At 42.2% G+C, this 14,010-nt stretch overlaps 1 protein-coding gene, 1 long non-coding RNA gene and 1 other non-coding gene across 8 annotated transcripts in view; 1 reads left to right on the forward strand and 2 right to left on the reverse strand.

Moving 5' to 3' along the window:
• Positions 1-14,010, forward strand: part of tet3 (tet methylcytosine dioxygenase 3) — a 51,604-nt gene that overhangs the window by 27,232 nt on the left and 10,362 nt on the right. For 4 of the 6 annotated variants that reach the window (XM_052596889.1, XM_052596879.1, XM_052596906.1 and 1 more), the window contains 4 exons: positions 5,311-8,224; positions 9,583-9,673; positions 13,193-13,286; positions 13,621-13,829. In XM_052596889.1, coding sequence (XP_052452849.1) covers positions 5,311-8,224; positions 9,583-9,673; positions 13,193-13,286; positions 13,621-13,829 — 3,308 coding nt within the window. Of the gene's footprint in view, positions 1-1,043; positions 1,451-5,310; positions 8,225-9,582; positions 9,674-13,192; positions 13,287-13,620; positions 13,830-14,010 lie in introns of those variants that run through there. The other 2 variants (XM_052596925.1, XM_052596897.1) reach the window with 2 other exon arrangements.
• The window catches only part of LOC128013841 (uncharacterized), a 42,104-nt gene continuing 40,672 nt past the window's right edge, over positions 12,579-14,010 (reverse strand). The window contains exon 2 of the long non-coding RNA XR_008183420.1: positions 12,579-12,769. This is a non-coding gene — a long non-coding RNA (uncharacterized LOC128013841). The remainder of the gene's footprint in view (positions 12,770-14,010) is intronic.
• On the reverse strand, positions 12,921-12,991 carry trnag-gcc (transfer RNA glycine (anticodon GCC)). The gene has a single exon. It is a non-coding gene; the product is annotated as a tRNA-Gly (tRNA).

The following is a 14,010-nucleotide window of genomic DNA, read 5'->3' on the forward strand; positions in this document are numbered from 1 at the left end:
CTGGACTCCCTTACGCGAACATCACCTCTTCTGTATCGCTGCAAAAGCACCTTGTCGCCCTTCCTCGCTTCTGAACAGAACAAACACCATCGACAGGTCAAACTACATAACCAGCAGCAAAATTGAGCATAAACGCATGTGTGTTATGTGTTGTTTGTTACCTTTTCCCTCAAAACTTTGTGCTTCCCATGTCTCTACAGTTCCCGTTAACCTGTGGTTGTGGTTGCTTCTGACAGTCGCTTTGCTTTCCCCCTCACATCCTGTGTTCCTCAGCTTTGAGAGTCTTTTCCTGCTGCTTGACTCTTATATCTGCGGTGTCTATAAGTGCAACCATGTATATGCTTCGTATGTTGTAGATGACTGCCATTTTTACACATTTTTTTTCACCACACTCTTTCATGTTTTGGTTAGGCAGCATCACTTGTATATGTTATGTCTGTAAGCATCTTCTGCCAGCTATCATCTTTTTGAAATCAGCGATGTTTTGCAGGGTAAAGCAGCAATAAAGGGTTAAAATAAACTTTGAACTATCAAGGACAGCACTATAATGACAGGAATAAATACTATCCAGAAATGTACCTTTCTTGTGTTTTTTTTGTTTTGTTTTTTGCTATTCTTAGTCATCATCACACAGCAGCTGCCATTTACTGTTTGAGTGAATGTCTGTATTTAAATGGTGCAGCCTCCATCTTATGGAGAATTCACAGCCCAGACCAATCAACAAAAACAAAACCAAAACACCTCTACAATAACAAATAGCTGCTCATTTTGGTTTTGCATGCATCTCTGCTGTCACATAAGCCAGAGATATGTCTATACAATCCTTTATTTAGCGCAATAGTCAGCCAGTCTGCCACTTGTGCTCTCTCTCTACGTTTTGCAGCGGCTGTATTTCCTGCACGCTCCACCATTCCATCGTACGTGCCCAGTGTGGCTCAGATAATGGCCTCTCTCACTCTGCACACACAGAAAAGAGGAGGGGGAGGAGGAAAATGAAGGGAGGGAGTGATTGAGCAAGGGAACGAGAGAGAGGGAGGGTGGGGGCTGTAAGGCAAAGCAGACGGCAAATGCGAAAAGCAGAAAGAAAAAGAATATAGAAAAAGGGAAGGGAGGAGCAGAGAGACATAATGAGAGAGGGAGAAAGAGAGAAACGACAGTGGTGATAGGAAGAGAATCAGAGCGAATGTGTGTGCGTTGGGGAGGTGTGTATGACAGAGTGCGTGCGTGCGTGAGTGCGTGTGTGTGTCCGTGTGCCGCACTGCCTGGCTGACTGAGAAGAGAGGGAGAGAAAGAAAGAAAGACAGTAAGAGAAAAGAAAGGAACCCCTAGAGGATTTCCACCGGCTTGCTTCTTTTTTTAATAATTTGGCACTTTTGTGAAAACTGTATTCCATGCACTTTCTTGTCCACCTTAGTCTCTCCAGCAACGGTATTGGGACAGCTAGACCACTGTGAGTAGACGCCAATCTGTTCATTTCCCTCTCTGTGTGCTTGAGCTTTGTATTTTGACTATGATGGACACAGGAGTACGTGGGGACAGCTACGGGAGGGGGTGGTGGTGTTGTGTGTCTTTCTATGTTCAGCTGCCTGATACTATGCTTTAAACCTCATCTGCAGTATCTGTTTTTTTTCTTCTTCTTAGTGCTGTCAACCTCTGAGACAGCTGTTAATTATGTGTAAATTCTGAGACCTTGTATAAGCAGCATATGGTCTAAGTTTAAAGGGCACTTCATACTTCTGAGTTAAACTGGTTTTACAGTCTTTTCTGGTTGGGCGTGTTAATGTTTTGGTAGTAGTAGCTCTTTGACTGAAAGAAGAAGGGGAGAGAGTTTTGGCAGTGCTGAAAGTCCTGGCATGCCTCAGATAATCGAAAGCACATGCTGTCTGCTGTCAGACAGGTGTGTGTCTGCAGGTGTAGGGCATATATATGTGTGTCACTGATCCAAATATTCTTAACACCAGATGTGTAGCATGTTGCATGCAATAAGTTAACTCTGATGTTTGAAATACAAACTAGTCCAGTTTTGCACGTGCGTTCTTGTGAACTCTAGAGTGACACTAAGGGGGCTGTTTACACTACAGCGTTTTCAGCCAAAAACGGGAAACTTTTATGTATTTTGCTAATTCATTTAAATGGCAAAAGTGTTCTGAAGTGAAAATGCCACCGTTATCATTTCAGTGAGAGTACGGAAATCTTTGCAAATGGTAATGTCACGCGCATGTGAGTACATGTTGGGTATATGTAGACATGTGCAGTACTTGTCGATGTTGAAGCCAAGAGCAAACAAACAAACACAACAGTGGAGTGCATGGTTCTGTTGGTTCTGCTCAAGAGTTTTCTAACGCTTCTTCAGCAAAGTGTGGATTTACTTCACCAGTATTACAACCAACAGTGGAGACACCTCATATACAACATATAATCGTCACTTCAATAGAGGTGCTATTTACTAACAAGGTGACAGCGCTAACTACTGGCCTTAGCATACGTAATACAGCATTTTTGGCTATTTTCGTGGATATGTGTATATGCAAATTGTTTTGAAAACGTTGTTGTGTATACAAAACCTTTAAAAATGCAAGGGAAAAACAATTCTGTTTTTGACTACGTTGTTGTCTTGTAAACGTAGCCTAAAGGCCGGTACACAGCAAGCCAACTTAAAAGAGCTAGCAGTATCGAAAGCCGACAGCATTGTCACCTCACGTCGGCAGCGTCGGACCAAAAAGCTGCGCTAAAAACCCAACGCACAGACTACAGCCAACGGCAAACTTACATGTGCGTTCTACACATACGTGAGAGGAATGAGCTGTCCATATCAGCAGCTATCAATAATATATATTCCTCAATCAAAAGTAGAAACCGAAACAAAGATATACAAGATAAACGGCACTTGCTTACCATTTTGAATCAGTAACATTAATTTCTTTGATTACGCTGATTAATAATCGTTTTAAGCAGATCATGTTGTTATGAAAACTATTTTGTATAAGATTGATACCATGTTACTAATGATAGCTGCTCGCATAAAATTCAAGTCATGGATCTTTGCCTACAAATCCACCACTGGCTCTTCACCCATTTACCTAAATTTATTACTTCAGACCTATGTGCCCTCAAGAAGCTTGCATTCAGCAAGTGAACGTCGCTTGATTGTGCCATCCCAAAGAAGCACAAAGTCACTTTTACGGACTTTTAAATGAAATGTTCCCTTCTGGTGGAATGACCTCCCCAACTCAATCTGAGCAGCTGAGTCCTTAGCCATCTTCAAGAATCGGCTTAAAACACATCTCTTCCATCTTTATTTGGAACTTACTTTAGCACTAACTATTCTAATTCTATTCTTTAAAAAAAAAACACTAGCTTGCTTTATTCTTTTTCTATTCTATCGGTTTTCTTTTTATTTCTTATATTATTTAAAAGCCCTTGCTACGTGTACTGCATTTTATCTAACTGAGACTTGTTATAGCACCTACATATCATTGCTTTTTGTTGTTTTTGATTGCTTCCATTGTCCTCATTTGTAAGTTGCTTTGGATAAAAGCGTCTGCTAAATGACTAAATGTAATGTATGTAATATGAATGATTGGAAAAGATCACGTAACATTTAAAACAGCCTTCTGTCTGTCCCACCTTCATTTACATGCTTGTTTTCAGCACTTTCGCTTTAATTCTTAGCACCGACTCGTTCGCTAAACTGAACATCCAATCAGAGTTCTCACTCTCGCCGACGTCCCCTATGTGAATCTGGCACCGACATGAGCCAGATGAGAGCCAACTAGCCTGGCCGTCGTTCGCCTTGGTGTTTCCCGGTCTTAAGACTTTATTGTGAAATGTTTCTGCATGACTGTGTGCACGTGGATGCCCATTGCATCACTTGAAAAGAGGAAAAAGAGCCTGTTGTAACAATTGTGCGGTTCAGCTTTTTTTTTTGAAGAGTTGGAGTGTGACCAGTGTTGGTAAGTGGGGTACTAGCTCACGCTCCTCATCTAAAACGTTTTTAAAACACACGCGTATGTACACACACACACACACACACACAAATAGCCCCATGAGGGTCCATCCAGACACCATCACAGAAGGTGAATTCAAAGTGTCTGAATAACTTGACCATCAGTATAACCCATCAAAAGAGCTGTCACAATCAAGGCACAATAAGAGAGATTTGGACATTTAGCTACAGAGCTGTTAGGTGAACTCTTAAACATGCAAGTCTTGTCTCAGCAGTCTAAACAGTTTAATTTTATGCAAAAAAGTTCTTATACTCTGTTCAAATATTGTAAACGTTTCTACAGAATTACTGCTTAAGACATTTAAACAGGCCATTTCATGTTCGTTTTAAATGGGTGATTAATTTCATTAAGCTAGTGTGGTAAAACCACAATGTCCTCTTTTCTAAGATATGCCTTCATCATAGACAAAGGCCTCTGTATTTGTCATGTGTAGCAAACAGTTTTTTTTAATCCACTTTTTTAAATAATTTTAGAGATCCATCATGACTTAAAAGTACCAGGAAGATGTTGTTGCATGCAGATATTGCCCTTTCACACTTATCTGGAACCATTTCACATTTTCCACAACATTCAAAAAGCACAAAAGAGAGTTGAGAGACTAGCAAAAAGCTTATTTGAAAACCAGGAACCAGGAAGAGGTTCTCAGTATGTTGACTTGGCATTATCAGTTGTATTATAATTCTAAATATGGGTTTGTATTTGCATGAGACAGTTGAACTTCATGCAGTCCAGTCTCCATTGTACTCTTGAAAATGAGTAGGCTCAGGTTGTTTCAGTCAGAATATTTTTTAGCATCTGCACATAATTTGGCCATAAATTATGCCCAGTGCTATAATTTAAATTAGACCATGGACAACACTGTAGTAAACAAAGGCCGTTTTATGTTGTTTTTGCGGAATGTGTTTTCTTAAGAGCAGAGAGCAAAGACAGAGAGAAGATGAACATAAGAAGACCCAGGAATATCAGCGGAACAAAATATTATGTAGTTTTTTTTTTAATCAGGCAGCAATCTTACAAAGAATACCAAGATTAATACTATGATCTTTGTTTGAATTAGTCTGCAAATAGTATTTGCCTTATATTTTGTGCGATGTAATAAATGCATCACAGCTACAAATATTATACAAAGATATAGTGTTGAATAGGATACACAGACTTAAAACACACACACACACACACACACACACACACACACACACACACACACACATATATATATATATATATATATATATATATATATATATATATTGCCAGTTTGCTGGATCATTGTCAAGTAACTTATGTTTTTGCTCTTCCTCAGACTGTTTCTGTGGTGGGTTCAGTGGATGGCCCCAGAGGAAGAGGCCAGATGGAAATTGGGTCCCATGACCGCCTGGATGAAGGCGTGTTAAACCAGGAACTGTCTAATGGGCTTAGCAAAAATGCAACAAATGAAGAAAATAGTTGTGATGAAGAAGTTAAAGACCTGGCCGGGGAGCACCACCAGCACAACTACCATGAGGGAGCTGGATGTATTTCCCAGACACCAGGTTGGGTCTCTGAACATGCTGGGAAGTCAAATCCTGAATCTCAACAGGGTGCTTGGAGTGGCCAAAATGCCAATAAACCAGTGAATGATGTGGATATGGAGGATGCACGAACCCTGGTGGCCTTTTCTGCTTCTGTTGGCTCACTGCCACCTTACACCAACCATCAACCTTCTGAGACTCCTACAACTCAACTTTACGAAAGGTTCAATCAGGAAATATCTAATGTAGGTGAGGAGGCGAGACAGAAAGGTGTAGATGGTGAGTTGTACCCCCCTGAAGACCTAAACACTCTTCAGGCAGCACTGAGCAAGGCTCGTCATGGCCACAAGCCACCTAACTGTGATTGTGATGGCCCAGACTGCCCTGACTACCTGGAGTGGCTGGAGAAGCAAATCAAAATGGTGGCTAACTGTCAGGATAAAGGTTCCTGTAAGATTCCGGGTGCTCCTTTACAGCCACATGCACAGCATCGCAGTGCCCAATCCCAACCTCAACAACGTGGAGGTAACTCCTTGTGTGTGCAAGACACAAATCCACATGCCCATGTAAACCAGCCTTCTGCTCCTAGAGCTTTTGGGCCACCAGCACCTATTCCTTGCTCCCCTAGTGTTCTGTCAATAGCCAAGGAAAGAAATGTTAGCTTGCAAACAGCAATCGCAATTGAGGCTCTGACCCAGTTGTCTGGCACTGACCCACAAACTGTTGTTCCTCTTGGTGAATCTTCACCTGCAAATCACCATCAGCATCTTCCAACCTCCTATCCTCAGAGAATGCCACAGGTTGTCTCTTCATCACCCGGTCCTCTTTTGTCCTCCTCTGCCACCTCTGCTATGCCACAGTCTATCCCTCCTGGTCATTATCCTCAACAGGAAATTTCATGGGATCAGCAGAGACCTCGGTCCCAGGTTGAGGCTCCTACACCTAACATTTTGTCTAGCCCATCTCACTATCCTTCAACATACCCATCCTCCAAGTCCCCATTTACAAGCGTACACCCATCGACCCCTAATCCCCGACCCCAGCAGTGGAGCCAGGGCACAGCTGGAAGCTGTGATAAAATCTCCCCTCAGAACCCATGGATGGTGGTGAATACTGATTCCCAGCTTCCCAGTGACCCAGTGTCTGAGCTTAAGCAACTCCTCGGAGACACCAGTGGAAAGTACACCAACTCAGCCTTCAAGTTCCCACTCCCTCACCCCAGCTTGCAGGATGGTCGCAAGGACAGCCTTACTGTGATGTCTCACATCAAGCAGGAGGTGGATATAAAAGAGTACCTGGGCTCAGGGTGTGCAGTCATGGGCCAGGAGGGAGTAGTAAATGGCCAGCAGCAGTTCCAGGGTCAGCAGTTTTCCCCCACCATTAGGCACTTAACTCAGGCAGCACTACAGCAGCACCTTCATCATAAACGTAACCTCTTCTCTAATTCCCCTCCCTTCAATCCGTTAGCTCCCATGGCTTGTCAAAACCTTCGTAAGTGGTGGCCACAGACTATTCCAGAGGGTCCTGTAACCATCAAACAGGAGCACAAAGAGCCCAAAAAGAAAAAGAGTGCTCAGAGTTCTCTTCTTCTCAAGCAGCCAGTGGGTGGGCTTTTTGATTCACTGGTCACACCTCTTCCAAAACCCAAACAGATTGTTATCAAGAAGCATAAACAGAAAGCTTCCCAACCAACTTTCCTCCCACATAACCAGATTGTAATATTGAAACCTCCCCTCATCTCCCCAGGATGTGCACCATCTCTATCTCAGCTTGCTCCATCTTTACCAGGCACGGAAGCTGGGCTTCCCCCCTCTCAGGTGGCTGAGAGCCACCCAGCTCCAGCTCAATCTCAGGAATCCATTTTGAAAAGCAGTAGTGCACCCATCTCTGAAAACACTCTTTCTTATTTTACTCCTGTGTCGGTCCTAGCACCATCCACCCAGAAGGTGATGGCTTGCTCAGGCACAGCTGGGTCAAATGATAGCATCCCAACAACCAGTATCACACCTCAAACCTCTACAACACAGCAGACTCCTTCTCTGGCTGGCCTCAGTAACCTAGATCCAAAATTTGAAGAGCTAATTCGCCAGTTTGAGGAGGAGTTTGGGGACACCATTTCCTCAGCTTCTGCAGCAGAGACCCCAGAGAATGGCCCTGCTCAGCCAATGGTGACCGAGTCACAATCAAACTCAGGACAAACCAGACCCGAGTCACCATCCCCAAAGCAGCCAAATAACTGCCCTCCTTTTCCCTCAAATGATTCTGACCCCATGGATGAAGGTCAAACAGACATGGCTAAAAGACTGAAAGAAAAAACACCATTGCCATCTGAGGAGCTCTGTACAATTAAACAGGAAAGTGAGGAATGTGAGGTGGATGTGAAACCTTCTGGGCAGCACTTGTCTGTAGCTCAGGATGCATTTCTGGAGCGACAGCACCCCTTCATCGCACCTTTCTCCCCTCCAGCTAAACGTATAAAGATCGAGTCATCTGGTGGCGTTACAGTGCTCTCCACAACTGCATGTTTGTCTGCAGACAAAGAGAGGGCTGATTTGAATACACCCACCAAGGATATCTTTCCCTCCTCGCCTTCACTTAAAGGTTTTCTTGAGTCACCATTGCGTTACCTGGACACTCCCACCAAGAACCTACTGGATACACCTGTGAAAGACTCCCAACCTGATTTTCCCACCTGTGACTGCGTAGGTAAGTGAGAGAATTAAATCCAGCAAAATATATTGGAGCAATTTGGGCAAGATCAGGCAAATCCTCAAACAGAATATAAAAGCACAAAAATATATGAAATTTGACATTTTGCTGCAGTATAGCACATCACACCACCCCACACCTCATTCTACCTCATTGATCATTAGAATTCCCTTCAACAAGCCTCCAAATGTTTATTTCATCATTTCATTTCTGCATGAGCACATTTCCCAAGATAGTGTTGGGCCATGTCTGAGAATGCCTGCTCTATCAGGGGCCCGTGCATTGCATTGCAGTCTGTTCTCTGTGCCTCTTGCAGAGCAACAATAGATTTGAAGAAAGGAGCCCATTGTGATTCTTTGGGCCAGTGCACTGCACCACTTTCTGTCTACGTTCAGACTGTTGGTACAGTGAATACAGCTAGTTTCTGCTAAGAAGGCAGTCACAATAAAGGGAGTCTGCTCGTATATCATATGATATACTGTGGCCAGACATCAAATTAGGGAGGGAATAGGGAGGACACGGTGAGAAGAGATGGACTGCAACCTCTCAGCTCAGGCCTCAAATCTCTTACCGTGTCATTCAGAGGTTTTGGTGGTGTGAAATTTGTATTATACATGTGATATATAGATATCAATATGCTTTGACAAATAAAAAATAAATAAATAAAAAAAAGCATTCATTCAAGGATTGTAAACTATGCCTGAACACTTGTTGGAGCTTGACTGTTACTAAGGGCAAAGGACAATAGAAGGGAGGTTTCCATAGTGAATCCTTACAACTCTCTGTCAACACCACAGGAAACACCCAGTGTAATTTGATACAAACACATTCAAGACAGCCCCATATGTAGTACCTTCAGCAGTTATACAGTCTTAATATAGATTTTGACATGCTAGAATATATTTAGAATATGTTTTTATTTTTCTGTCTGTGTTTGTGCTTGTCTATGTAAAGCACTCCATTTTCCCCATGCTGTTAGCTATTCTTGCATCAACTGTTGGTATTTTACCCTGCTGAGTAAGCAGGTAATAAGTAGCCACTAGATGTTTTTCTTCTCACAAACACTTTTTCTGTAAGATTTAAGTAGGATGTTCCCACAAATAATTTCCTGACTTTAGTCACGCCTTTATCCCTACACCCTGAGTGGAATGTGACCTTAGATTGCCTCTTTCCCAGACAAGCTCTCTGTCCCTTTCTCTCTCTTGCTCACCCACACATGACTGACTCATGCGATCATTCTAATGGCATTACACATTTGCAGTCTAAACTGTTAATATCATTTGGATTACCCATTGTTGTATAAGAGTGTGTCCATGCTTTAACCTGCATTCACTTTCGCTCTCTGTTTCCCATAGATCAAGTCCTAGAAAAGGAAGAGGGTCCATATTACAATCACTTGGGATCTGGGCGAGACATTGCTTCAGTCAGACAACTAATGGAAGAGAGGTGAGCGGCACCTGTCAGATGTCTGAATTATTATTGGTTCAGATAGCATTCCACAATGTCACCTTCTTCAGTGCTCTTGATGAAAGCATGTTCATTTGCAAACACAACCAGCAGAACATGTAAGAGCCATGTGGGAACATTACGTTTTTATTGAGCCAAATAGGAAAATCACAAAAACTAAATGAAGAGTACCTATTGCTTTCTTTTCTGTAGCAATCATCTTTTCTTTCTTGTCCCCTTTTTTTTAGTAACATTACCAAAAAAAGTAACTGAATATATAAGAATATTATCATACACATAAAATGAATAACTTGCTACATCTAAGCTACTTTTAAAATTAAATTTTTATGTTGAACACGTTTCAATGAAGTGAAGTCAATGCTAGCTCAGTGCCCAAAACTGCCAGTCAAACAGATAGGCAGGTGTAATTGTTTAGTTTAATAGTTTTTTGTGTTCCTTATCAATTTGGCAAAAAAAAACAATCAAAATACATGTAATTAACAATGTGCGCACAAGTAAGTGTATGCACCCGTTGCATGGACATGCTTAATATACTGTAGGCCTTTGCAGAACAAAATGCAAGACCTCCAAACAGTACAAAAAAAAATGGCCAGGCTGGACCCTGATAATTTTTACCAGCAGCATCCGAAAACATATTTTCTCTCTGTTATCTCGGTCAGTGTCATGTACTTGTCGAGGTACGGCCACGGCGACTCACTCCTCGGGATTAACTGTTCTCCGACCTCATCCTATGCCATCATTTGATCAAATAATTTTTTGCCTGACTGGCCAAGGAGTGGTACCATCCGGAGCAGAAGGTGGCGGTAATGCATCATAAAGATGGTTGGTTGCTATCCACCGTACACACGAACAAGATGAAGTAGCGCCGTCGCGTCACTACTGATCCAGGATCAGCGATTTTAGCAGTTGTATTTCCCGATTTGAGTTTGAGCTTCAGAAATGCTTGCGAAAATGTAGCTTGTGTGGAAGCTACCGCACTACTTGGTAAAAAAAAGAGCTTTGCTACTGAAAAGCTATTTAATTCAGAAAGCAGCGAAGCTACAACCAAGCTACTGAGAAATGTAGTTAAACTAGTAGCTTCGCTGCTTGTAGCGACTCTACTGCCCAACACTGATCATAATACATTTGTCTACTGTCTGAAACCAAGTATTAAACTTAAAAAGGCACAGAGGAATGACCCAACGTCATTTGCTTTAAGAGATCCCTAACCACCATGTCATTGTTCTGCAAGAGTCCTTTGGAAGCTCTGGCAGTTGGACCCTGGCAACAGATTCTTAACCAGCTGAGGATAAGCATCTCTCTTTTCTGCCATTTGTTCTCTCTTCACCCCCTCCCACCTTCCTGCTCTATGATCTTGTCCCCAGGGTATTTCTGACCCAGAATCCAACAGGAGTAACAGGAAATATCAGCATCAGCAGAACCACACAGGGGAGAGACAGGGAGACAGACAATGAATAAAAGGGGGAAAGAAAATAATTTAGAGGAAATTAAAGAAGTAGTAGGTGAAATGAAGAAAACGGTGGAGTTTATATTAACTTTAAGCAATGAGCATTCTTTAGTTTTTTTTTTATTTGGATACACAGGACAAAAGGAAGCCAGATTTCCTTCACAGTAGTGCTGTCATGCGGGGGAAATTTGTTAAAAATATATATACTGTAAATCAAGTTAATTTCCTATTTATGAAAATACTTGACACATTCCCTGAGGTTTAAAAACGTTATTTACTAATACTTTAATGATCCTATGATCATTGAGAAGTGAAAGAGTAAATATGTTGACCACCTTTCCCTTGTAAGCATACAGAAGCTAAGACTTTGTTGACCCATTTGGACAGAGTAGCTCCACCTTTGCTGACCTCTCCTATGCTTGTCCACTCTCATTGCTTTATTTGAGAGCTGATTGAGGGCATAGTGGCTGTATTTCTATAGCCTGAGTCATCTCCTCTGAGATAAAGGGAGAGCTGGTGGGTAGAAGAAGAACCCCCCCCCCCCCCCTTTGTTTGTCCATTAGACAGTGACTATAGCCTCCTTAAGCCTAAGCTTGACCCTTTTGTAGCCTTTGACCTCATAGCCCACCCCTCTGGATCTTTGAAGCTTCTCCCCCAACCTGAGTAATTATACTGAATTATACGTAGCTTATACTTGTGTAATTAAACTGAATTATACTTAGCACATGCTGCTGCCATACAGGTGCACTGAGAGTTTCATTTGAGGAGACAAGCAGTTGTTGTCTGAGAATATGGAAGTATCACAAACTACTTCAATATATGACACACATCTCATAAAATGTGGAACTGTTCAATACATTGATGTATCACGCATAATTTTTAAAGCTTTACCAAACTCAAAGCTTTAACTGCTTAAATGTGCTGTATGTAATTTTTTGGCTAAACCATATAAATACCATAATATGTTTGAAGATATTTAGTAAACATGTTAAGCTCACATATTAGTTTCTCCAAAAAACAACGCTACAACCATTTATTCTGCTTTGAAATGAGTGTTCCACATCAGAATGTCTGTTTTTGTCTGTGTGATTCTGTCCTCTGCCAGTTTAACCAATAGTATTTTGTCAGCCCGGGTTTCCAGCTGTCTGAAAACAAAGCACATTGCAGGCATTTTAACTGGGTCAGAGATCAAAGATTCTACCTGACCTAAAAATAATCAGCGTCCATCTAAAAAGCTCTATGAGCTGAGGCATATTAAACACAGATAAAACAACTCATCACCTTACACTGTAAGACTCGTTGGCTAACATTGTCAGTCATGCTCATTCCTTGTTGCATCTGGCTATCCACGTGAGCATCGATGAGGGTAGGAAGAAACAATGCTCTCCAATATTCTGAATTTGAACTACAGTACCCTTTTCAATCTAAAGTAAAGTGAAGTGACATTCAGCCAAGTATGGTGACCCATACTCAGAATTTGTGCTCTGCATTTAACCCATCCGAAATGCACACACACAGAGCAGTGAACACACACACACACTGTGAGCACACACCCGGAGCAGTGGGCAGCCATTTATGCTGCGGCGCCCGGGAAGCAGTTGGGGGTTCGATGCCTTGCTCAAGGGCACCTAAGTCGTGGTATTGAAGGTGGAGAGAGAACTGTACATGCACTCCCCCCACCCACAATTCCGTCCGGCCCAAGACTAGAACTCACAACCCTTCGATTGGGAGTCCAACCCTCTAACCATTAGGCCACGACTTCCCCAAGGCGACCTCTGCTGCATTGGCCGGGAATCGGACCCGGGTCTCCCGCGTGGCAGGCGAGAATTCTACCACTGAACCACCAATGCTCTCTAGCTGTCTCTAGCTGTCAATACTACATACTGTACCTCTAATTCTTTATTTGATTTCTACATGCATGCTCCCAAATCTGTATAAAGTGTCTTAAAATGTGTCTTCATTAGGATTGAGGTGGGTTGCTATTTTCGTGTTGCAATTTCAAACTGTAATTTGAGTTTGTCCCTCAACTTCTGTCTCCTCTTTATGAATAGGTATGGGGAGAAAGGCGAAGCCGTTCGTATTGAGAGGGTAATTTACACCGGGAAAGAAGGAAAGAGCTCTCAGGGATGTCCTATTGCTAAGTGGGTGAGTGTGCAAAACAAAATATTTCTAAAATCAACTAAGCATTGGGTTACCTGAATGATTGGATGATTATTTAGGCTTAAGGAATACCTGTATAATTAGGCTGGTGGGGGGGTTCACCTGAACCAGATGGGCATGTTTCTTACGCCTTCTGGCATTCAAAAACAGCTAGTCTGAGTGAACAGATTTTAACTGAAAATACCACAGGACACGAGACAGCCGTGAAAGTAGTACCACTGAATGATTACATTGTGATTTCTGCTTTGCTGAAGTATACACAACTATAACTTAACATCTATCATATGCATTTATCATTGCTGATTGTCTTTCGTTGTAGGTGATTCGTCGCAGCAGTGAGAAGGAGAAATTATTATGCGTTGTGAAGCAACGACCTGGGCACCACTGTGTCAACACTGTTATTGTTGTTGTCATCCTGTGCTGGGAGGGCGTTCCGCGTGCTCTGGGAGATAAACTCTACAAAGAAGTAACAGAAACCCTCATCAAATATGGCAATCCGACCAGCCGCCGCTGTGGACTCAATGACGAGTGAGTTAAGAACACAACTGAGGTGTTTTTTTAAATAAAGTTTGAGATAAAGAGATGACAGGAACTAACATTTTGTGTGGACTAATTTGGTTGATGACTGTAACGTTGGACTTAATGTATGATATATTAATGCATTGGTCACATATTGGATGATTTACAATTTCCCTAGATGTATTATGTG

Source organism: Carassius gibelio, chromosome A5 (assembly GCF_023724105.1).
Source record: "Carassius gibelio isolate Cgi1373 ecotype wild population from Czech Republic chromosome A5, carGib1.2-hapl.c, whole genome shotgun sequence".
NCBI classification, from domain to species: Eukaryota; Metazoa; Chordata; class Actinopteri; order Cypriniformes; family Cyprinidae; genus Carassius; species Carassius gibelio.